Source organism: Anser brachyrhynchus, assembly GCF_964034855.1.
Source record: "Anser brachyrhynchus genome assembly, chromosome: 12".
Classification (NCBI taxonomy): domain Eukaryota; kingdom Metazoa; phylum Chordata; class Aves; order Anseriformes; family Anatidae; genus Anser; species Anser brachyrhynchus.
In genome coordinates, this window is record NC_137707.1 from 20,735,077 (window position 1) to 20,758,553 (window position 23,477).

A 23,477-nucleotide genomic window follows, 5' to 3' on the forward strand; every position below is an offset into this window, starting at 1 on the left:
AAATATATCTACTGTAGACTAGCAAATGAACAGTGGTATTCTTTAAAAAACAAGAGAGACTTGGCAATTGCATAGCTGCAGAGTAATAGGTATTTTTCATTGCATCTTTTCCGCAGTGACATTGGAGTAATTTTTATGAATAAGCAAACTGCAGAAAGCTGAGCATTTTATATTATATTATGGGCCAGAATCTCCCCTCATACTGTTATAAATCAGGTATAACTTTATTAAAGAGAGAGCAATTGCCCCCATCTAAAAGAGGTAGACTCAGGCCTTTTGTTTCTGCAAATGGCTTTTCTTTTTTTGGAAACGCAACTTTTAAAATCTGAAATACAGATATATCTCACCCGAGCACACGTGCATAAATATTTCAGTTCTACCTGCTGCATGGAGAACCACATGCAGGGCTGGGCAGCGGGGCCAGACAGGCAACCTGAGTCGAAGACAGTGCTTTGGATCCTTGGCTGGCTCATCGGGAGCACGACAGAAATGATGTGCAGAGACTTGTAGGAGAGAAAGCAACACCAGTTACATACTGTAGCATCCCCTGCCAGAGGGTTAATTGAGTAACATTGTTGTTGGCTCCAGAAGGATCTCGCTGCCTGAGACAGGGCACTGCAGTGGAGACTGTGAGGGTGAGCGAGGTGAGGGGAAATTGGACATAATAGCATTAATAATAATAATTAAATACTGAAAGTAACAAAAGAACGCATAACTAATACACCAGTCTTTTGCTTTATTATTACAAAATTAATATTCATATGAATGCTATCAGAGCTATTCCATATTAAGCTGGTAAGACAAAAGCCACGCTGTACTATATTATACAGTATATTACACGATGCTTGTTTCTGTGGATTTTGACCAGCTTAGAGCAAACTAACAGGACTACCAAATACTCTGTTTCCAGGTCTCCAGCACAAGACCTTCAATCAGCACAGGAATCACAAACCCACAGAGTGGCAACACACTTCACTTTATATGGGGGGAGGTAATGAGATCAATTAGATCCTCATCCATTGAACTGTAGACAGCTGCTGGTGCATAATAATCATCATTAGAGGTGGGTGAATGTGGGATACTTGATTTGCCAGGCTACCCACAGGTATTCTAAAAATGCCAGACTTAACTCTCAAATATTTTGAGTACTTGAGGCCAGCATTTTCTCTGAAGTCTCTCCTGGGACTATTGATCATAAAAGAAGAAAAAGGTACATCTGAGAGCAAGGAGCGCTACAAGGCTGCCAGACTGTTTTCGGGGCTGGAGAAAGTTGAGCAGATAAACCCTGCCAGCTGTTCTGAAAGCACTGCCCTCTTCAGGGCCACATGGAGCCTGTGGGCAGCGAATCCCAGGGTTAGCCGCCATCTGAATTCAAACCTTCATCAGCCATGCTCATCATCCAGTTTCTTCATCTCTCTCGATGATAGTTTCATGATAAGAATTGCAGCATTTTTAGATTTGGGTGGACTCTCTTTGGTTCATCCCATACTTCAGTGATTACCTATTAAGTGATCACCTCCCTTCTTTTTTTATACCAATACAACCAGGTTATGTGTTAATGAAGTTCATATGTTTTGAATTTTAAAAACAAAAGGTCTGATATTGACATTGCTTTTTGGATAGTGGGTAATGTAGCCTTCTTAGTATTTCATTTCGAGCCTTTAAACCACCTCTAGGCTTTATAAGCACCACCAGCATATCCAGCAAATGCAGTCAGTGTTGTAATCAGCGTCATTCCTGGTTATTAATTTTAGGATTTTCTTTGAAACCTCAATAAATGCTTGTTGCATTAAATACTTATATGTTAAAAACATTATAAAACCCTCTTAATTGATGCTGTTATTCATATACATCCTTGCAACTCCATATATTCTGCACTTCATACTAATTCTTGTAACCTTCATAATTCTTGTAATTAAGAGTCCTTTTTTTAGGCAGTGGATGTGGCCATTCCAGTAGAATAAATATGATACATATCATTACTGTTTACTTTTCTGTTGGCAATGTAAACAACAATCCATTTCTTTTGGTGGGCTTTCTCATTCATTCATACTCCTTAACATAGGTGTGAGTTTCCAGTGTAAAATGGTGGTATCTCACTGGTTAAGTTGTATTAGTGTGTATAGGAGTTTAATAAAAACAGCCCAGCAGTCATGGGGTAGTAGAAAAAAGAATGAAAGCAAATATGTGCAAGAGAGAAATTGTGTGTGAGATGAGATCTTCTGAATCCTAATCTGAGTTCTTTGACAAGTCTTCCGGCATGGTTTTGTGTCATGTACTGCTGCTGTCTGATTTCTATGTCTAAATCTATTCCTGATGTCAGTGGGTGTAGCTCTGTCACAGCTGTATACACGAGCAACAAATTTGGCCCTATTTTGGAAAATACTTATGTACCCTGCAGGTTGCTGTGAGGATTAATTTGTTAATGTTTGTACAACACTCTGAATATATAAAGTGCTATATAAGTGTTTAGTAGTATTAAGTCCCCATGAATCACTTATTTGTCCTCAGTATCAGTGCAGACTGTGGTTTTTGCTCTTATGGACTAGTAGAGCTTAGAAAGGAAGAAAAGGAAACAGTTGCTATAGTTTCAGCAACTGGCAAAACAAAGCAACTGGCAAAATGTGCTCTATTCTATGTGCACACATAATATTTGGGTAGATGGTCACACAGTACCAGCGTACAAATATTTATCTGTTTGCGAAGAGAATATCAGGCTTTATTGCCCAATGATGCAAACCATTATTCTTGTAAACATCACCGGCTTTCTCATATGCATAAAGACTATTTTTAAGACTAACGGTATGTGGAAGAAGACTCCAATGTATTTTATTAGATTAAATTGACTATACTGGTTTTATGGCCTACCACTTTTTTGGTATATCAACTAGTTGATTGCAGATTCAACCACATGGTGGTCTTTCCTTATATTTGTTTTCATGATGTGTGCAAAAACAAATTAAGCCTGTGCACTTAAAACATATTGAATATCTGAGACGATGGCTAGATAGAAGGTAATAGGAATTTCTCAGTTCTCTTTGATGGTGGCAGTGTCATCACCAGTTTGGTTATAGCAGCTGCTCCTTTCTTACTGGTCAGTTTTATTTCCTATTCTCAGATACCTTCCTCTAAATGAAAGAGATTAAGACAGCCATCTTCTTGAAAGCTGGTAAAATGGGGCAGATGAAAGAAGACATCAAGCCAGGCATTCTGTCTGGCATGGCTGAGCTAGGGTTCAGACACTACATTAGAGATTTCACCGTACTCGTATATATCAGTAATGAAGTATCATGAGACTAAGTATCAGTATCAGCTGGGGAAGAGCCAACAATGAATATGTATCTTGGACTGTGAAATTTCACAGTATCACAGATTTCTAGGTTGGAAGAGACCTCAAGATCATCGAGTCCAACCTCCGACCTAACACTAAGTACTCCACTAAACCATATCGCTAAGCACTACATCTAAACGTCTTTTAAAGACCTCCAGGGATGGTGACTCCACCACCTCCCTGGGCAGCCCATTCCAATGCTTAATAACCCTTTCAGTAAAGAAGTACTTCCTAACATCCAACCTAAAACTCCCCTGTCACAACTTTCGCCCATTCCCCCTCGTCCTGTCACCATGCACGTGGGAGAACAGACCAACCCCCACCTCTCTACAGCCTCCTTTAAGGTAACTGTAGAGAGCGATAAGGTCGCCCCTGAGCCTCCTCTTCTCCAGGCTGAACAATCCCAGCTCCCTCAGCCGCTCCTCGTAAGACTTGTTCTCCAGACCCCTCACCAGCTTGGTCGCCCTTCTCTGGACTCACTCGAGCACGTCCATGTCCTTCCTGTAGTGAGGGGCCCAAAACTGAACACAGTACTCAAGGTGCGGCCTCACCAGAGCCGAGTACAGGGGCACAATCACTTCCCTAGACCTGCTGGCCACACTGCTTCTTATGCAGGCCAGGATGCTGTTGGCCTTCTTGGCCACCTGGGCACACTGCTGGCTCATATTCAGCCGACTATCAACCAATACTCCCAGGTCCTTCTCGGCCAGGCAGCTTTCCAACCACTCATCTCCCAGCCTGTAGCTCTGCTTGGGGTTGTTATGCCCCAGGTGCAGGACCCGGCACTTGGCCTTGTTGAACTTCATACAGTTGACCTCAGCCCATTGCTCCAGCCTATCCAGATCCTATCCAGATTTCAATGCATTCATTAATCAGAAGGCATGCTATCTTCCTGATTCTGGATTATATAGGCTGTTCTCAGGCTCAGTAGGGGAAGGCAGTATGGAAACCCCACAGGTGCAAGGCAGCATTCCTTAAATTTCCTTAGGGTGGCATTGGGCATGGTACCTGCAGAACATGGCAGAACCCGGGCCTCAGGTTCTGATGAAGTACATTAATTTTGTTTCTACTTCTGAATTTTAACTAGTACCTTTTCTTATAAGTAATCATGTTGTTGTTTTGTGGATCTGAAAAGAGGAAGATCATCAACATAAGAGAGACTCGGCAGGAGAATGTGAAACCTTCAAGTTCATCTATCATCTCTCTAAGGTGTAAAAGAACATATAGTAAGAGCAGTGATGTGCATTCAGCACGAATGGTGCCGTGTTTCTTCTCCTCTCCCTATACCAAAGTTATGAAATATTTTAGTCACAACAGTCAGCAGTTATTATGAACCAAGTGACATTATGGTTTTAACTGGTTACAGGTTACAATTACACAGGTTACCACTGTGAGGAAAATTAATTCGCAATAGTTTCTTAAGGTTTTTGCCAACTACAAGAATTGAAAGAACAAGAGTTCTTTTATGTCCTTCTCCTATCACTTTAACTCTTCCCATATAATTCCAGTCATTCATCTCTCCAACTCAGAAACATTTAAAATTAATCTAAAGGGGGAGTAGATCCTCACCAAGTAATTATAATCAGATGCAAGATTTGAAATGCAGTCTCCCAAGGTGATGCAGTTATTCCCAGGTGTCAAAGCAAATCTCCCTTTTCTCCCTGCCCTCTGTGTCTGGACATGGAGGGCAGCTGGAGCCTGACCCTGAAGTACAGTAATGTATTATGGTAGTCTGCTCATGTCAGAAATGGAGCAGGATGGAAGCAGGTGACATCTCCCAGTGTCTAGACCAATTAACTCCATTGTGTGTCAAAATGTTATCAGCTATGATTGAAGCTGGCACTTTTGTGGTCCATACTGTCTGATTTTTGGATAGGCAAAAACATCCATCTTGAGGCCGAGTAAAGCTTCTCTCAGGTGGCATTCAGGTTTTTCAATATAACTTCTTCCAAAGTAGAGCAGCATCCATAAAATACAAGATTGAAAGGTACAACACATGATAAATTAGAGCTTCAGATGGTACTGTTGCCCTAAATGAAGAATCCTGAATTTTGTATTTAATTTGTCTACTTGTTCAAAGATCACATGTATTGGATATGAGGTATTCCGTTGTATGTAGATACTCTCCATTGGTCGTCTCAGGCACTCATGGCCATATAAAGACGGCATTGAGATACCTGACGTTTATGATGTCAACAGTAAACTATGCATCCTCCCCAGTTTTGGGGGGTAAGTAGCCTTTGTTAAGCATGACTGCTACATATATCCTTTGAAAATATACCGTTGCTAATGACTGTGGGGATGCAGCTGTAGAAAGCAAATACAGTGAATGGGACTTCCAAACTTCTGGTACTTCAGAACTGTTTAATAATTGTCACAGAAGCATAGCCTATTTAAAACATAAAAAAGCTGCATTAATGACTATTTATTACTTTTTTCCAATTATTTTGTTGCTAAATGTGTTAGCAGAAGCACCTCTGAACAGTATCATATTGCTTCCTTTGTTGATCTGGGACTTGTAAGAGGCTAGATCATTATCAGTCATATTGTAAATATTTGTTTCTACTTGTAGGTACTAATTTGACTGCCTTTACTGTTCTTGAAGTTTCACCCAGGTTGTACCAAGTAAGGTCTCTTAAAGATGCTGCTGGCATAAATTTTTCATCTCGGCTTTCTTCCTACACACAAAATAGATTTATTTGCAGCACTCTGGACAAAAGAAAGCCACATCTAACCCTGACCATTTTGACATCGTAATGCACTAAGTCCAAATTTTGTGCTCTCAGCAAACTTGTAGTCCAAAGCAACAGACATTTTTTTTTTCCTGTAGCTGTGACACAGATTGAATTCCCATCCGTTATCTTCACAGAAAGTGATGGCTCATTTTTCAAAACACTGATTGGCAAAAATTTTGTGGATGACTGTTTTTGATGATGATTATTTTTGTAGATGGGTTATTTGCTGTGCTCTTCAAGTGCTCCTCAGGCTTTGACTCCTGATGTTGTCCAGGCAATTCAGCTGGTATACCATAGCCTGTTTAACTGGTCTCATGGGAGATTGATCGCCTGCTCACTCACCTAAATTGGTGTTAGTGTAGTGTGTGGAGTGGAAAGACTTTCTTCAGTTAAGGCAGTATGTTCCAGATCAGGGGTTTTACATTTTTTCTGTTTTACATGGTTTCCCTATGTAAAAGCTGCTGTTGCTGGGTGACTACTGGCATTCTGCTGGATAACGTTAGAAAGCTATAACCTGGCTGAATAGATCATGTCACAGCTCTAAACATTAGAGGTAGAATTGCATCCGGTGTCTGTTGTTGGCTTTTGTTCTGTCAAGGCTAGAAAAATGCTAACCGATCTGATAAGCAGTTAAAACATTACCTAAAACAGGAACATGAAATGGGCTGGATTTGTACTCAGTGAGAGCTCTCTAATGGCAGAAGCGTGCATGATCAGATATTCCTGACCTCTACCAATGGGCTATTGGCCCGTCTGCTGCTCTGAGTTTTTGCTGTCATCAGCTGTGCTGCCAGGGTCAGCCGTAGCCAACTCTTCTATGCCATGGCCAGCTTGCTGGGAGCAGAGACCACTGGGCTCCTCAGTGCAGATTTCAAGCAGAATGGCAACTGGCGCAAAGCTCTTGCTTTGGCACCCTTCAGTCATCCAGGTTCTGTTCTTTATCCCTCTCTTCCCAGTTTTTGTCTTGCCTTGCCAAAGAATTGTGGCACTAGCAGAATCTTCCATTCTGGGCAATTATTTTAGGTACTCTTTGCCAAGAGACCCAGAATTAGGGTTTCTCCTCAAGTTAGTTCCAGAAAAGAATCTGAGAAAAGGGAGATGAGGATTTGTTGGCTTTGATATTGGCACTCTTAGGGCCATGTTTGCTGGCTCTCTTTGTCTACCTTGTGAAATTTCAGGGCAGTCCAACAAAGAATTAATCTCTCTTGGGACTGCAGTCCCTATCGTAACAACCCAATTGGCTTGCTTCTCTGGAGAAGCCAAAAAATATCAGCAGTAGCTTCTTGCAACAGGTTTCTCCAAAAGCAAACTGGACATGAAGATGAACTTTGGACATGCTTTTTTTTTTTTTTTTTTTTTTTTCTGAAAGTTGTTTCAATGGACAAAGTAGATTAAGAACTTTTTGATTTTGGAATACTTCCCTCTCTAACTATGGTGCGAAATCTAATTTGATCTGAAACCTCTGAGTAGTCGCCTTGGAATGACCTCTCAGAACTGACAATTTCTTTTTTCCTGGAAAGTATTTATTCCCTAAACTTTATTTCAAAGTTTGAAGTAGGCATTGTGAATTTGTGCAGTGTCTCCTTGGAAGACCAGAATTTGTAGTTAAGTGTACATTTAGCATGCTAAAGACACAGTCAACAACAGAAAGAGAAAAATGTACTTCCCCACTATCTTTGGACTATCTTAAAACATTGAATTGTCCATTTTTCTGCTTCTCAGTTTTGGTAGGAAACCCTGAGCATTTAGTGTCCCTGGCTAGGGCTGTGAATAAGCACTACGGGTTCTCCCTGAAGGCTGCTGAGCTCCCTGAGCATTCAGCTCCCTGATTTGACCCTGCAGTAGCTGCTTAAATTCTTCTCTGCAGAAAGTGAGCACAATGCTCTTAAATATTATGCACAAGGTTGGATGGGGGTCTGGGGGTGGGGGGGAGGAATAGGGAGCTGGGGGGTGTCCCTTTAAAAGCACTGAGTTAGTAGCTGCACGATTAGGCTTTACTGTCTGTAGTTCCTACTATACCTCTGAAGTACTTGTATGGAATGGATGCTTCAAATTAAGTATGACCTGGTTGTCCAATCCCAATTACCTAAAGAATCCCTCAATTTGCTTAACAATTCCCTCACAGCTATTATGTCTCTGACTGATTGTCCCCAGGACTCTCTTAGGCTTACAGCTAATGTAATTGATTCTTCAGTAGTAGCCTAAAGGGCCATTTGGCTTCAACCATGGTCGGGAGATTTTTTTTTTTTTAAACTAAGTTAAAAGAATGGTTATTTTTTATAATAGTTTTAGTTTTGGAGAGTGGGGTGGAGGGTATCATCTGGACACAGCTTGGAACAACAGTCCCTGCCAGATGAAGAAATGTTTTTGTTGGGCTCTCTCGGTTGAATTGGCTTTGGGTAGAAGGTCTATGCAGTCTTCAAACCCAAATTTGGGTGAATATTTCTGAAAAGTGCTGTTGTGAAAGCTTTGTTCTGACATTTTCATCTTCTTCTTAGTCAAAATAGGAAGTTTTTTTTTTTTTTATTTCCCCCCACCACTCCTCTCTAGACCTGAATAAACATCAGCCATGATAGAAGCACCATTTCAATTATGATAAAACTATCAATCCTCAAATACTCTTACTCAAAGAGACACTGCTTGTATACAGGGGTTGATTATTAGCTCATGGAAGAAGTCTTCGATGCTGTAAAAAATGTATTATCTTTTCATCATCCAGGGCTGAATTATAAGAAGCAGTAGACTGTGTTAGCTAAGCTACATTAGCAAAGATGCTCAATGAGTCTCATACTGTTAAGCCAGGATCTTACATTCTAAGTTTCAGTGAAACTTTTTGGACACTGACTTTTCACTGGGAAAAAACGAATAGCTGTAGAAGCAAAATCCCATCAATAGTTTTTTCCAGAACTCTCAGCTCCCTTCTTTTCCACCAATCCCACAAAGCCATAACTAGAACCCCCCAGTGGAGGTAGCAGGATATCAGTTTAAAACAGATAACCGGAAATATTTTTTTACACAGTCAGCAGTGAACTTCTGGAACTTGCTCCCAAGGGAATTTGTAGAGGCAGACAGCATCAGCAGGCTCAGAAGAGGATTAGACATCCATGGAAAACAGCTCAATAAATAGATAATAATAAACAGTTCAATAAACGTCTAAAAAAAATACAATAGCCTTGAGTCACAAAAAGCACTAACTTCTGACATACCTAGAACCTAAGAATTAAGGTGCTTAGACACTACCTTGTTGAGAAGGATAAAGACATGCTCAGAATTTCTTTTTCAAAGGCATAAATGGTATCTCTAATCTTCTCAGTTCCTGTCAGGGAAGCTGATGAAAGACTTTCATGGGTTTACATCACTGAACTAAACTATTGACTCCTTCTTTTCTCCTATCTTTGATTTTCTGTGGAAAGAAAGGTTGCACTTTATTTGGGAAACAATAAAGAACAGCTGTTTGAACATTAGGTATGAGAAGGAGGAAGGAAGAGAACAGGAACCGGAGTCCGTTGGCGAATGGGTCAAAGTTGAAAGATTACCATCAGCTCTTTTCTACCTGAAATCTGTGAGGGAGATAATCTGTGAGGGAGGACCTCCCTGGGCAATGGAGGAACCCCACTGCAGTAGTAGCAACATTTCTGCTCAGACACAACAAATCATACACCCTCCACCCCCCCCCCCCCCCAAAAAAAAAAAGCAACCACTGGGCAGAGTATATATTGTCTATATTGCTTAGTGCATTTTAAAAATATGATGTCAACATTAATTACTAAAATGATGTACTTGCCAACAGAATAATGCACAATATTCCCCACCTCATTTGCATGTGTAGTCCATTAATTAATGTCTTTACAAAATGAATCTTGTAAGTAACAATTTAGTCTTTATTCCTGTAAAATGATATTGAAAAAAAGTGTTCATATTGAAACAGCGGAAGTGGTGTGTGCCCTTTGGTGAAACACTAAGTATAGTTTGCTTGGATTCCAGAACCCTATTTTTTCTGAACAGGGTAAAAGAAAACTGTCTTAAAGATTATGTGCATTCCCTCCCCACAGAGCAGACACAGATTTTGAGAGGATTTCATGATTTTGTTCTCTTTAAGGATGGATGTCTAATATAGGTAGATGAAATGCTAGAACAGCTGCCAATAGCTGAGATGGATCCTGTCCTTAAAAAAAAAAAAAAAAGCTACAATGAGAACAGAAAGGGCAACTCATATCATGTGCTAGACAATCTCATAGTCTGGCAGAGAAATGGCTCTAGCCAATGCTACCAGTATTTATTTACAAGTTAACTTTTCCTCAGCTTCTGTTCTGCATCTGTAAAATGACTCTGGATCTGCCTGAGATATCAAGTGTATTGAACAAATTTGTCTATTTTCTTATTGAAAATTTTTTGAGTCCTTTAGGACCCAAGGGAACAGCTTGAAGCTGCGACAGAGGAGTTCAGGCTGGATATCAGGAAAAGGTTCTTCACCAAGAGGATGGTTGGGCACTGAAACAGGCTCCCCAGGGCAGTGGTCATGGCACTGAGCCTGACAGAGTTCAAGAATTGTTTGGACAACACTCTTAGACACATGCTCTATTTATTTATTTATTGGGTGGTCCTCTGGGGACCAAGGAGTTGAACTCAATGATCCTTGTGGGTCTCTTCCAACTTGGATATCCTATGATTCTATGATAAGCAGAAATTGTTATGGGTGCTTTTTGAGGAACAGTATATTCACATTTTTGATGCTGATCAATGTTAGTTGTTTCATAAAATTAACAGTTAACAGTATGGAAAAATGTGTATTTTGCTTATAAGCATTTTTGCCAAAGTTTTATATTGTAAGCTTCTGGAACTAAGTTTGCAATATATCTTTTCCTTCATTTAGGAAAGACACAGAGCTGACTGTAGACTGGCTTATAAAATAAATGTGTTTTATGTTCATTTTGAAGGTATGTTACTCTTCATTATTATATAATTTGTGATTTGAGTAGACGTGGCTACAGCTGAACAGAAGTATTTAGCATATTCATATGTCAAGGCTGGAAGACATAAAATTAGCTATACCAGTTTTTCCACTGGTATGTGGGGATGCATGTTTTGTAGCCAGTATATTTTTTTTTCTGCAGAGAAGATGATTCTGGTGAGAGGTTGGGCATAGCATATTGCATCTGCTCCCTCTTCCTACTTGAAATGATTTATGCTTACCTTCTATAGGAAGCAGATTCATCAGTCCAAATCCAGTCTTAGCGTGAACCCAGTCTATAGCAAATCTAAGATAAAGCAAAGACTTTCAATGGTTAGTTTTAGTCTCTAAAGGAATTAGGAAAATAATTGCCATTAGGAATAATTTCAGTGCATTGTTGTGTTTTTTTTCTTTTTTCTTTTTTTTTTTTCCTGTCTTGTATCACTTGATCAACTCCTTCCTATTTTTTTGCCATTTGAATTTTTATTTTTATTTTCATTTACAAAACTTTACAGAGCTAGTCAGTAATGTGTAAAGTAAGACTCTCTGTTCACCTAGTCAGTGTTTTGGAGTAAGGAAGAAACACCAGAATAGTGTGCAGTTATATGGTATGTGGCTTATGGTGAAATTACACATGGGTGAATTTTTTTGTTAGCGTTTTGTACATCATACTTTAGAAAACATTGTTGTTTGGTTTTAGTTCAGATTGCTTTTGGTTACTGAAAGTAATTTTCCAGGGGGCAAAAAAAAGTTTAACTCTAAATACTGGCCTTGATTTTTGTGTTTAGTTTCAAAGAGTGCAATGAAAGATAAAGGGTAAGGGTAAATTAAATCTTTGTGCGTATATGTGGTTGTTTGTATCAGTAAGCTCTAGAGATTTGGGAATTCAAATTCTGCACAGAGATCATATGTGGATATAAATGGTTGTCACTAATTCAGCACGGGCTTGAACCAAAGTTAATTAAGAGGATTGGAAAGATTTTCACCAAGTTGGTTGGTAGATTGGGTCCATCATGAGAGCTTTTTAAGCTTGTATCTCTCACTGTCTTAAACCTTGGTATTGCTGCATATCAGGGAGTTTGGTTAGTTTGTGATTTATTTTTTTTTATTTTATTATTTTTGCCAGCTCATATCCTATTGCATGTTTGATGGGACTTCCACAGCAAACAGGCCCTAGGAAGAAGTCTTATAGCTTGTAATGAAAATTTTAACTCGGGTGTTTTAATGAAAACCTGTCAAAAGAAACTGCAGTTTGAAATACCTGATTTTCTGAATCCAGGCGAAAGAGCACAGAACCTAGCAATAAATACTGATCCAATACCCAGATTACCAATTGTCAGCTGCTGTATCTGTCTCTGTAGTAGTTCCTGCCTCACAGCATGCGAGAAGCAATGTATTAGTTTAGCCCTAATGAAACCAGTGAAGTGTCTTTCACTGAAAGCTGTAGTAAGTTTACATCACATTTGCCAGGAGCATGTACACTAAAAATTACTGTGAATCAGTTAACTTGTGCTAACATGTTACTCTGTGATAAGTTGTTGTGAACCAATTTTCTGATCTTCTGTATCTGTGAATGTTATTCTGAATTTTACTTAACTTTAGATGGTTATATTTGAGATGAGGGAATTCAGTCTCTTGCTGTTTGTGACTAGCTATAGGAAATCACATGAGATCAGAGCTCCCTTGTGTTAGCAGTAGTGCAGCCAGGGGCTTGGGATGTTATTTCAGTAACCTCATCGTTCTGATTTAAAGAATTGAGGGGAAAAAAGTTGCTGCTGAGTATAATGCTGTCAGGGGAATTATGGCAAGTTGGTTGGCTTGAGGTGAGAGAGGGAGGGAACGCAGACACCCTGACAGGACAGACTGTCTAGTGAACAAAACCAGTCCAGTCCACTTCATCAGTACATTTTTCTCAAGAAAAGTTGTCTTTCAGAGGGGTTTTCATGATACCAGCTCCCAGTTAGCTCAGGTTTTTGAAAACAATCACATTAAAACAGATTATCCCAGTTTCTCTCTCATTCAGAAGCTATGTATTGTATATATTGTATGTATAATTTTTAACTCGTTTCACAAGAGCGATCTGAATATCATCTGTGCTGCTCTGACTATGAGAATTTTTTTAACATGTTGAAGCAATGTTAGTATTGTAAAAGGAAGCATGAAAAATTGTGTGCTTTGAGAGATGTGATTTTTCTTTGCATTTTTCCTCTTGGTTAAGAAAATTATTTGTATATGAAATTAAGTTGTATAATAGACTACTCATATTAGTAATGTAGGAAGTAAAGCATGTTTTCCCAATATGTTGGCAGAATTATTCAAGACTAGTTGACCCTTTTGTAAATATGGCCTTAAGGACAGGAGGACCTTTGGATTTGTTTTTATTAGTTCAAATTGTCCAGGTCCAGTTTGCAAATCCAACCAACTTTTTAGCAGCACTTCAAGCTTTACAGTTGATTGGAGTAGTGCTTACATTTGGGGTCCTTATTTTTTACATTTCCCTTTGAAATTACTAGCTATTTTCGTGATTTCTATGAAAGATACTATTGAGCACGTGCAAAATCTTCATGTGGTTAGAATTCTGTATTTCATAGGCTAACAGAGTCCCTTTCTTCCACATTCTTGATCAGAAGACTGGAAAGTTTAACTTCTTCAAAGCAGAGGATTTGGGGTGTGCCTGGGGGAAGCAGTTTTATATATAAGTTCTGTAATTCCAGAGAAGTACAGAGAAGCACTTTTCACACAAGAAAGAATAGCTCCTAAGTGAGAGCCCTTTGTTTGTTTGTTTGTTTTATTTTTTAGTTTTAAGAGTGGAAAAAAAATCTAAAATGATCTTTGAGGCTACAGAAAGGCTTATTATGGCTGGACAGAGTACTGATCAGTCAGCCTGTGTCTTGGGTAAGGCATGGTGATAATTCTCTTAAATCACAAGAATGGGAGTCGGGATCTATAAGAGCACCTTGCATTGTTCCTCATTGACTTCTGCCTTGGCACAAATCACTGGTAAAAATTTCTACAGTGATGATTCAGTTTGGGTTACTCATTTGGGAAAACTTCAACTGCTCTATTACTTAAGTTACACATTATCAGTTTTGAGAAACGCAGCAATGAGAGCCTACCAGTTTCCCAGTCTGATAAATGAGAGTAATAGTGGTGACCAAGTGTGCAGGTCAGATGAGCTGTAAGTGTACATCTGTAAGGACTTAGACTCTCCTTTGAGAATTTCAGACAGAAGCTTCTATTAGAGTACAAAGTATTGTCATTATCTTTGTCCTTTATACATATTTAAATAGTACATGATAATCATCTCTGTGAACTCTTAACTATTCATAAAGGTGACTGTCAGTTAGAGGCCTGAACCAGTACTCCAAATCCAAATATTTAAAATGATAGATCATGTTGTAACCTTCTGAGAATTATTCATAACCTTTATGTAGGAGGAGTTTTCTTGTAAAAGGTAGGCTTTGTGGGTGACTAATACTTGGAGGATTTAATTGTTTTGTTGGTATAATAATAACCAAATTTGGTGGAGAAACTTTGCCAATTGAAAGTTTTCTTTAGAGTTCTACCTGAGGGAAGAGCAGGAGGCAGGGAAGATGAAGGGAGATTGAACCCTTTATCTTCATCCTGCCTGGCATAGCACCATTGGATCATGAGGTACAGGGAGTCCCTGCAACTACCACTGTGTTGACTCCGGTTGCATCTTCAGGTACATCCTTGAAAAAAGCTCAAGGAAGTGTATGAAATTAAAGTAGTAATACGTAAATAATCTAATTAAAGTAGTAATATATAAAATAGGTGTCCAGTCTAGGCCCCTTTCTTATCAGCCGTCAACTCAAAACCACATGCTTCTCAGCGGATACCAGATGCAGGCAATCACAAATACCAAAAACCTCATGTGGAAGAGGCAAAGCAGAGGCCATGAATATGGGCAACACCTTTCTTCTGGTTAGTAAGTATATCGTGCGTCTGTGGGGTCTCTGCACGTTTTCCCAAGGGCTTGCCAGTGTGAGAGCACTGCCTGATGTCACAGGTGGCTGCATCCCTTTTGGTGCTCAGCAGGCCTTGCCAGTCCAGGAAGGAGCAGCCCATGTTTCCATGCACCAACAGGCAATTCATGCTGATTGAGGGAAATGCTGTACTCTTTCTTTTAGTTTATTTTACCCTTTTTGTATGCAGAATATTCTTTGTTAATCTTCCTTATTTATTTAAATGTTAATTGGTCCTTGTTAATTTGGTTTTCTGTGCTGAAAGCCAAGGTCAACAATGAGTCCTTCCATGTTAGCTCTTAGCATGATTACAAGGTAGTGGAGTGCATCTTAGAAAAAAGTAGCAAGAAACCTTCCCCCTGTTTTTAATGTAACCTTTGTGTTAGGTAGAGGTTTGGAGGTGGAAAGAGAGAGAGAAGATCTATGTTCAACACAAACTGAAGGGTCTTATTGATTGAAAGGGACTGTTAAGTTAAAAGACAGTTGTTTTGAAAGCAAAATATCACTTGACCCCAAAGAGACAGGCAATTGCAGCCCTGAGGTTAGGTATAACAAAAACACTGGTTTTGGTATGGGAACGCTAACAGTAGACCTGAAAAAAAGATTTTCTTTTTCACTTCTGTTTGTATGTGAAACTTTCAAACTGCTGCTTTTGTTACTCTAAGAGCAATCTCTTCTGAGAACACCCTTCTTTTTAGTTGCAATGGCCATTTTATGAGATAAAAGTTTTTTTTTGTTGTTGTTGTTTTTTTTCCTAAAACAGATTCTTTTCCATGGGGCACAACAAACAGAGCTATCATAACACTTTAAATAGTAATCAAATATGTTTTGCTGTTTGTATTCAAGAGGGTGGAGAGGTAACTTGACAAGATGAAAGAAGGAACCAGATTTGTGTATTCCCTCTGTCCCCAGTAACAGGTATAGAGTTTTAGAAAAGACTTCAAGGCGAGAAGAAAAAAGCATAGAATATACTGTTATGGTGTTATTTTTGTCTTTCATTTTTATGACAACTTATTTGTACTTAAAGGAATCTTTCCAAAGAGTTAAGAAGCATCATTAAATAAAGACTGTGAAATGTGCAATATGGCTTATTTATTTAAATGTTAATTGGTCCAACGAACACTTCTAATTAGCTCTATATTTGCTTAGCAAAAAGTTTTACAAATTCCAATTGTGAAAAGCAGCTATTTTGAGCTAGTAAGCATGTTGCAGAATCAGCTATGATTTTTCTATAGTTCTCAGCCCTTGAAGGCACAATTTAATTTTTCATGTATGCATACTAGCAACGGTAAACACTTGCGAGTGTAAAGAACCTTCTTTAATTAGCTGCACAACAATTAAAGGATTCACAAACTAAATTGAACCCTGTCTCTGTGCTTACTAGCTGAATTCTACCACCTGTCACAACAGCACTTTGTTCAATCTGTTATGCAAAATCATTATAGCAATATAGCTGAGGAAAAAAAAAAGAGAAAACAGCAATTATTTCTTACTTTTCTCTTGAATGGGTTATTTTGGGTTATACTGATGTCAGGTTCATTGAAGCTAACCTTTTGAAATCTGTAACAGCATAATACTTACATGGCAGGCTTAGAATAGCTGGAAGAATATTTCGTTTTACCCTTTTAAGAGCAAGTAAGGCACATCCTTAAAGTACAGTACTTTCTCTGATCATTTGAAAAGAAAAACCAACTGTGCTAGCTCCTGCAGCAGCCTGTTATTTTTCTTCGTCAGAGAAAAAAATGACCAACATCTAATAGTAACATAGTCTTTTATTATTAAAGCTTGTAAACTAATGTGAAAACTAGGTTTAAAAACATCACTGGCTTTGTAAACTAGGGAAGAGTGGCACTTCTAGCTTCCTGTTCTGCCTTCTGACATTTGTGGTTATTCTTCAGCTCCTGAAGGTATAGTAGTTGATAACATAAAACTTTGACTATACTGGACTTTATTTACTTATTTATGTGCTAATTTTATTTTCCTTCAAGCAGAAGTGCTTGGAAATGAAGAAGTTTTATATTTGTACAGAAAATCCTCATCTCTTTCTGATTTCTGATTGCACCCCTCTCCCCAGTGAATATGGGGGCAGTAGAAGTCCTGATGGCCACCACACTTGGTCGGAGTCAACCTCCTGACTGCATCTGGAGAGCTCAGGGTGTACCCAACATTAGGCATCATTTAAGCCACTCTTTCTTGGTGGGGTGGCCCAGTTAGCTGCCCTGCTCTGTTGTCTTCCTGTTGATTTCGTGTTGAATATAATTGGAGAGAATAGGTGGAAGTCTGAAACTTGTTCACAGAAATGCAAAAGGCCAACTGCTGTAGGAGGGCCTAGTGCTAAGCAGGAGGTCGAGTAGGGCTGGAGGGGATGAGGGCACAGAGCCCTGGTTTTGGTTACCTGCCTGGCTGTTCCTTAGTGCGGATTCCCGCAGGGAGCACTCAGCTGTATCTCAGAGCTCTGATACGCTTCTCTGATTCTAGTTAAAATTCCCAGTGAAACCAGAGGTGAATTTTAGTTGTGTAAGGAGTGAGACTGCGTTTAGTGAAGACAACCTGTTTATGTTTCTCTTTATTGTGCCCCGACGGCTGACAGGAATGTTCCTGTTGCTGCCAGCTTTCATGCAGGAGGGGTACAGGTATGTTTTGTGCATACACTCACCATAGCTGATGAGCTGAAAGTTAAGCTGCCTGCTGACAGTTTCCTGAAATCATATCAATAACATATTGTTAGCTCTTGTGATTGAAGCTAAAAGAGTCTGCTGTTGGATAAAGGATACATGATACGGGTGTTTCATAAGTGAGGGATATAACTGAATAACTCTGCTCATTCAAAGTACTTACTTTTTTTACAGTATAATTTTTATACCATTGTCCTTTTAGAATATTTCTGGAAAATCTAGAAAGAGAACGAAGAAGTTGTTTAGAAACAGCGTTATTAGCTTTTTTTTTTTTGGTAAAAAAAAAAAAGTCACTAAGAAAATAAAACCCAACAACCAAAATCTGAGAAAGGACTTTTTTTTGTGACTTAAAAAATAACAATAAAAAGTGAAAAATGAACTACAAGGAAGCCTGATGTTTTGATTAAATATGACTTAAATTCTGAGATAATCTTGCGCTGAAGTATGAGAAGCCACAATTTGCTATATACATTCCCATCATACTTTCTCACATCAAATAATAGCTGGTCTATTCAAAATTAGTAAGTAAAGGAGAGAAAAATCATTTTAATTAGATATAAATATCAGTCTCTATATAAGCATAGGTGGAAGGCACTGGAAGTCAGTACAACAGAAAAATGAGTTTATGCTTAGGGAAATGAAGCAATACAGAGGTTTTTGGGGAGAACTGAATGTTCTCAGCTTTGGGGCTTTTGGTGGTGAGTCCTGTACAGTGAGGAGCATTTGGATGTCCTGTGGCAAGCAGTGGGAGCCCACTCCCTGCCTCCCGTGGCTGCTTCCTTGAACCTTTCCCTTGCCATTTGTCTGGCTTCGTATTTTGCTGAAATTTTCTAGATTCATGCAGGTTTACAGCAAAGATATGTTAATCGCCAAATAGCCTTTCTTGGATGTTTATGTCTAAAAAATAGCTACTTCAGAGTATGATTTTGCAAATTAATATCAAGTGAAGTTTTACATGAGCTGGAGAAAGTGAATTCAAACTGCTCATTTGTACAGGCTATTCAAGAGACTTGAAACTGTTTTCCTGAGAGTTGGTTATGTTTATTTGCATGTTGTATCCAAAATCCTTGCAGTAAAGCACTCAGTCAGTCACTGGGGCTTCTCAGCTGCCCTCAGCCTGTTGCAGGGCCAAAGCCTCTAGGGATGCTGTCAGTCACTGGAAGGAGTTTGGTCAGAGCTGCACTTGGCCAGCACCGCCTGTTAAGGATATATTGCAGTTAGTGGAGTCCATCTCCCTACTGACTTGGCAACCATAATTGAACTTGCCAGTGTCTGTCATCCCATGACTGCATTTATCGGACTTCCTTTGTCAGCTTGGTTGCTGCTCACCTATCAACCATGATAGGTTGTCTTTCCAGCCATGGGCCCAGAATATTGCAATTAACATCAAAAATTTTTAAAGGATTTTTTGTCCTGCAGATAGCTTTGAAATATGTTATTGTACTTTTCTAACATTCCTCATCCCCCGTATTCATCTTTCTGCTCTGTGTCTGTCAAGTTTTCGGTGCCTTTTCTTTTAATGATCAAAGCTATTGTGCCAAGATAAAATGGGGATACCCAAACAGTGGTCAGAGCTAAGCTTGTCAGGATCCTGAAGGTCATGCTGCCATTGTAGTTAAGTGTGTGTACTGTTTTACCATAATCAGTGCTTGCGTCTTTGCTTTCTTTGATATATGCACTATGTGGCTTTCTGTTTCCTGCACTTGACCTCGCAGCGCAAGGTAGGAGGAAATTACCTGTTCTTTTAACTGCTCATACCTCCCCGAATTGAAAAGTACTGCGAAGATGTGACCCTTTTTTATGTTTGTTTATATGACATCATTGTCACTTCCTTGGCTTAATCACAGAACTGTTACGACTGTTTCGCACCATTGTTCAGAGGAAGAAACAGTGTTATTGTGAAGCAGGGTTATCTGTCTCAGACAGGTAGACATAATTGAAAAAGCAGCAAGGGAAATACGGGAATATATCCCTAACTCAGTTGCTTTAAGTATAGACAGCCCTGTTCAGGATTGTATTTCTGCTCAAGAAGCCCTCAGAAAGAACAGTGTGATTAGCAGTACTGCAGATAGAAATATATATTTTTTCCTTCTCTGAAATTACAGTCTGAAAAAGAGCTTGTTCTGTGCATATTTCTGACCTTGGGGTAGATATGATTATAGCAGTTACAAAATCAAGCTGTCGGTGTCGTCGCTGTGCAGTGACTGCTAACCACACCTTCTAAGTCTAAACCACTTATCTCAGTGTGAAAGCATCATGTGAGGTGCTAGGTGGCTTCCAGAGCTACCAGCTCTGTGTTTGTGCTCAGGGCAGGGATCAATTAATAAAGTTAAATGACAGCAGTAGAAATATATCAGTAAAAGTGTGCACAAACCAGAACACCAAAGGATAAAGGAGATTTGTGTTTTTAGAGTTTTATTTTTATTGAGTGTTAATTAAGAGCATTTTTTCTATTGTTAGTCTGAGTTTGTGTTGAGCTTCCTTATCTATCTTATTCCATTCAATTCTGCAAGGAATTTGCTCTTTCTACTTTTTCTGGAGAGCACGAAGACAAGAAGCACCTAAGTAATGTTTGCTTTCTTTTTCACTCATCCACCTGCCTCCCAGCATTCTCGCTTCTTTCAGCTTCATCTTTCACCTTGATGAAACTGAGGCTTTCTCAACATTATCCTCTTCCTGGAAATTAGTATTAAAAATAACTCATTAAAGCCACTTGTATCAAAGAATGACTGTGACCCTTTAAATTATGTCTTTTCTTTTTGCCACAAAGTCCATGCGTTATAGGGAGAGGGAAAAATAAATCAATTGGGGTGAGGTAAGAAAGGAGAGAAGACAGAAACTGGAGGTAGAAGGGATTAACAGCCAAGAATCTCAGTTATTAACAACCAAAATAGCCCTACACAATATTTTAACCAAAAAATGTTATGCTGACAGGTCCATCATGAGTTAAAAAAACAGTCTTTTCAGCAGTCAATTATGTTTGATAAAAGAAAGCTATCTGGCGTACTGGACTAAGCAATGGGAGTCAAGAGTCCTGGATTCTGTCCCTGGCTGCTTTACAGAGAATGAGCCATCTATTTAAGTCAAGATACATGGCAAGATTTTTCCTAAGTGAGATGTGGAAATGATCAGTTAAGGATACTCATTGCTACAGTCCTGAAATTCAGTCCCTTTCTGGCCTAGGAAGCAGATGGGTACTCTGCTGTTGGGCAAGTTACCTCTGAGTTGTTAAGTGTTTGTATTGACGTTATATTAAGCTGTTGACTATTTCTGTGCTCAGCAAAGGAATTTGCAGAAAATGTCTTCCCCTCCTTTCGTTGTGTTGATCACAGTATGCTTTGATGAGCCCATGATGCTTGGAGCTTTACAGAGCACAGGAGTATGGCCTGACGTGAATGACTGCTTGGGACGTCTGAGCAACACAACGCTGCTCTTAAACTCTTCCCAGTTCCGTAGAGTAGCTCTTTATACTTTCTATATATTTGTGCATGGGGGAGCTTTTTTCATGTAAGCTTGATGCTCATGTAAGTGCATGGGAGCTTTTTTTAGTTTGTCTTAAATATACTGACCTGAAAGAAAGGAACAATTTATCGGTATCCGCTTATTCTTTCCTCTTCCTTGTTCCCAGTTCAATGTTGTTGGAAGTAAAATAAATGCAGTTGTGCTATATATGAATTTTGACAGTATATACTTCATCACATATGATCTCTTTCATGTGCAAAAGGTTATGCAAATTTAAGAGTTTGAATCTTTCTTCTTCCTTTTGAACTCTTGACCAACATTAAAACATTTTCTTAGGCATGTACTTTCTATGTTGACGTCGTCACAGGTAACCCGTGTGTTCAGTGATGCATTGTTTTGTCCACTAACTTAATAGTATGCAATTTGGAGCATCCTTAATTATCCTACAAACCATTTTGTGATAATGAAACCAAATATGGTGTAGACTTGGCTGACATCTCTGTGATATTATTGGCATACCATATATTTGTTTCAAATGTAAATTGGTTACTGCTTTTTCAAAATATTTACTCTATTAAATCTATACTTGAGACATCCTTTACCCTCTCCACCAAACCTGTTATAAGTATTATTCTCATTTTCCTTGTTCTACATGCAGATAGGGTTGGATATGAACTCTGTAATTTGATGGAAAAATAGGCTAACCTTGTGGTCTTTAAGTCCTAAAACTACAGTTGAGTGTGCAGTATCTTTCCATATAACTAGGTCTTTTGTTCCACTAGAGAAAATTACTTAATTTGTTAGAGAGTTTTTTTGTTTTGTTTTGTTTTTAACGTTTAAATGCAACAGTCTTTACCTGATAGACCTGGGATTGCAGGAAAGTGATTAATGTGAATTAAAGGATCCCTTTGACATATGACTAAAGGGCAGAATTACTTTGTTGTTGTTGTTGTCAGTCCCACTTGTGCAATTTTGTTTCTCTCCAGACCAGATTTCCAGCCTTTTACATAAAGTTAAAGTCTAATAGGACAATATCCTTCTTTTTGAAACTCTTGCTATTCGGGGATAGTCTGTTTCTGCATTTTCATTAGGAATGTGTGTCTTTGTCCCTTGAAATCCATCTATTTATTGCAGTGACACCTACTGCTGAGAGAGCTGATCCGCAACAGGATCGGTTACTGTTAAACTTGGCCAACAAGCAGCTCCTGACTCAACCAGCAGATGTTTCTGTGGCTCGGGTCAAAGGGAACTTATGGGCTCGCATTTTTTTCCTTTACTCCTAGCATTAAATGCCAGGAAAGTTAACACTAGGTACAGACAGTTGACCTGACCAGTAGCAGGAGGAACTGAACCAGGGCCCTGAGGATCTGCAAAGACCAAAGCATTAGTCTGTTGAGCCACTGTGCTGGCTCCAGTCCAATAGTTTCAGGCAACTGACTATCTGATTGCATGCCTGGATTTTAGTAACGATTTTACATACTTATTTGATGATTTGTATCCAAGCTTATGCTTCCGACAGGTGCCCTTGTGAACAAAATCTCACTGGGCTATCGCATGTGAATATTTCACAATCAATCATACTTTGATCTTTGGGACATATGTGCATTTGACATTATATTTAGTTGTGTGCAAAATCTAAATCTAAGCCTTTGTGAAATGAAAATAAAATCATCAACCCAGCATTACACTTTAGGATTTAAATTGTTTCAAACTATGATTTGAGTTCTATAGCCTTAACTCTTCTTTCTTCATCTCTTAGTAATCAGTGCAGAGGACCTGATCCACCCGTCCTCCCCCAGCTGAAATACACTGCCTTTTATTTGGAGCTTGCCTCTGTAAGGAATGCAGGATTAATGGTGTCAACATTATGGATATTTTAGTATTATATAATGAGTTAGGGTATTACAGATTTCCAGTTTGGTATGGTGTCCTCAGATGAGAATGGGAGATTCAGAATTCATTTCATACTGTAAAAATGACAAAAAATGAAATAATAAATAAGCTTTGCAAAGACTTCCAGGCATTTTATTATTTTATTTGTACTGCATGATACTAGAGTAGATTGTTAAAGACTTAATTTTAAGGTTCCTTCAATCTGAGGCAGATGCCAGTTAGATTAATTAAAGTGAATGATCAGATAGGAGCTACAGAAGATTGATCAAATTGGAGAGAGTTTAATCAGTTGTATACATTCCAAATTACATGAAAATAACAAATTTACTTTTAAAAATGTTATTTCTAAAAAAAATCAGCTTTAGTTTAATGAAGCATTCCACAAATTAGGCTCCCATTTGAATTTAGGTATCACTCTTATCTTTACTTTTGTCATCAGGAAAA

General features: G+C 38.8%; 1 protein-coding gene across 27 annotated transcripts in view; it reads left to right on the forward strand.

The window, feature by feature from the left end:
- The window catches only part of ZNF536 (zinc finger protein 536), a 346,438-nt gene that overhangs the window by 129,095 nt on the left and 193,866 nt on the right, over positions 1 to 23,477 (forward strand). For 19 of the 27 annotated variants that reach the window (XM_080552264.1, XM_080552260.1, XM_080552242.1 and 16 more), the window contains one exon: positions 911 to 991. The exons of 5 other annotated variants lie outside the window; for them this stretch is intronic. In XM_080552264.1, coding sequence (XP_080408390.1) covers positions 982 to 991 — 10 coding nt within the window. In that variant the 5' untranslated portion in view covers positions 911 to 981. Of the gene's footprint in view, positions 1 to 910; positions 992 to 10,939; positions 11,004 to 23,477 lie in introns of all 27 variants that reach the window. 3 more of the 27 variants (XM_080552251.1, XM_080552254.1, XM_080552255.1) reach the window with 1 other exon arrangement.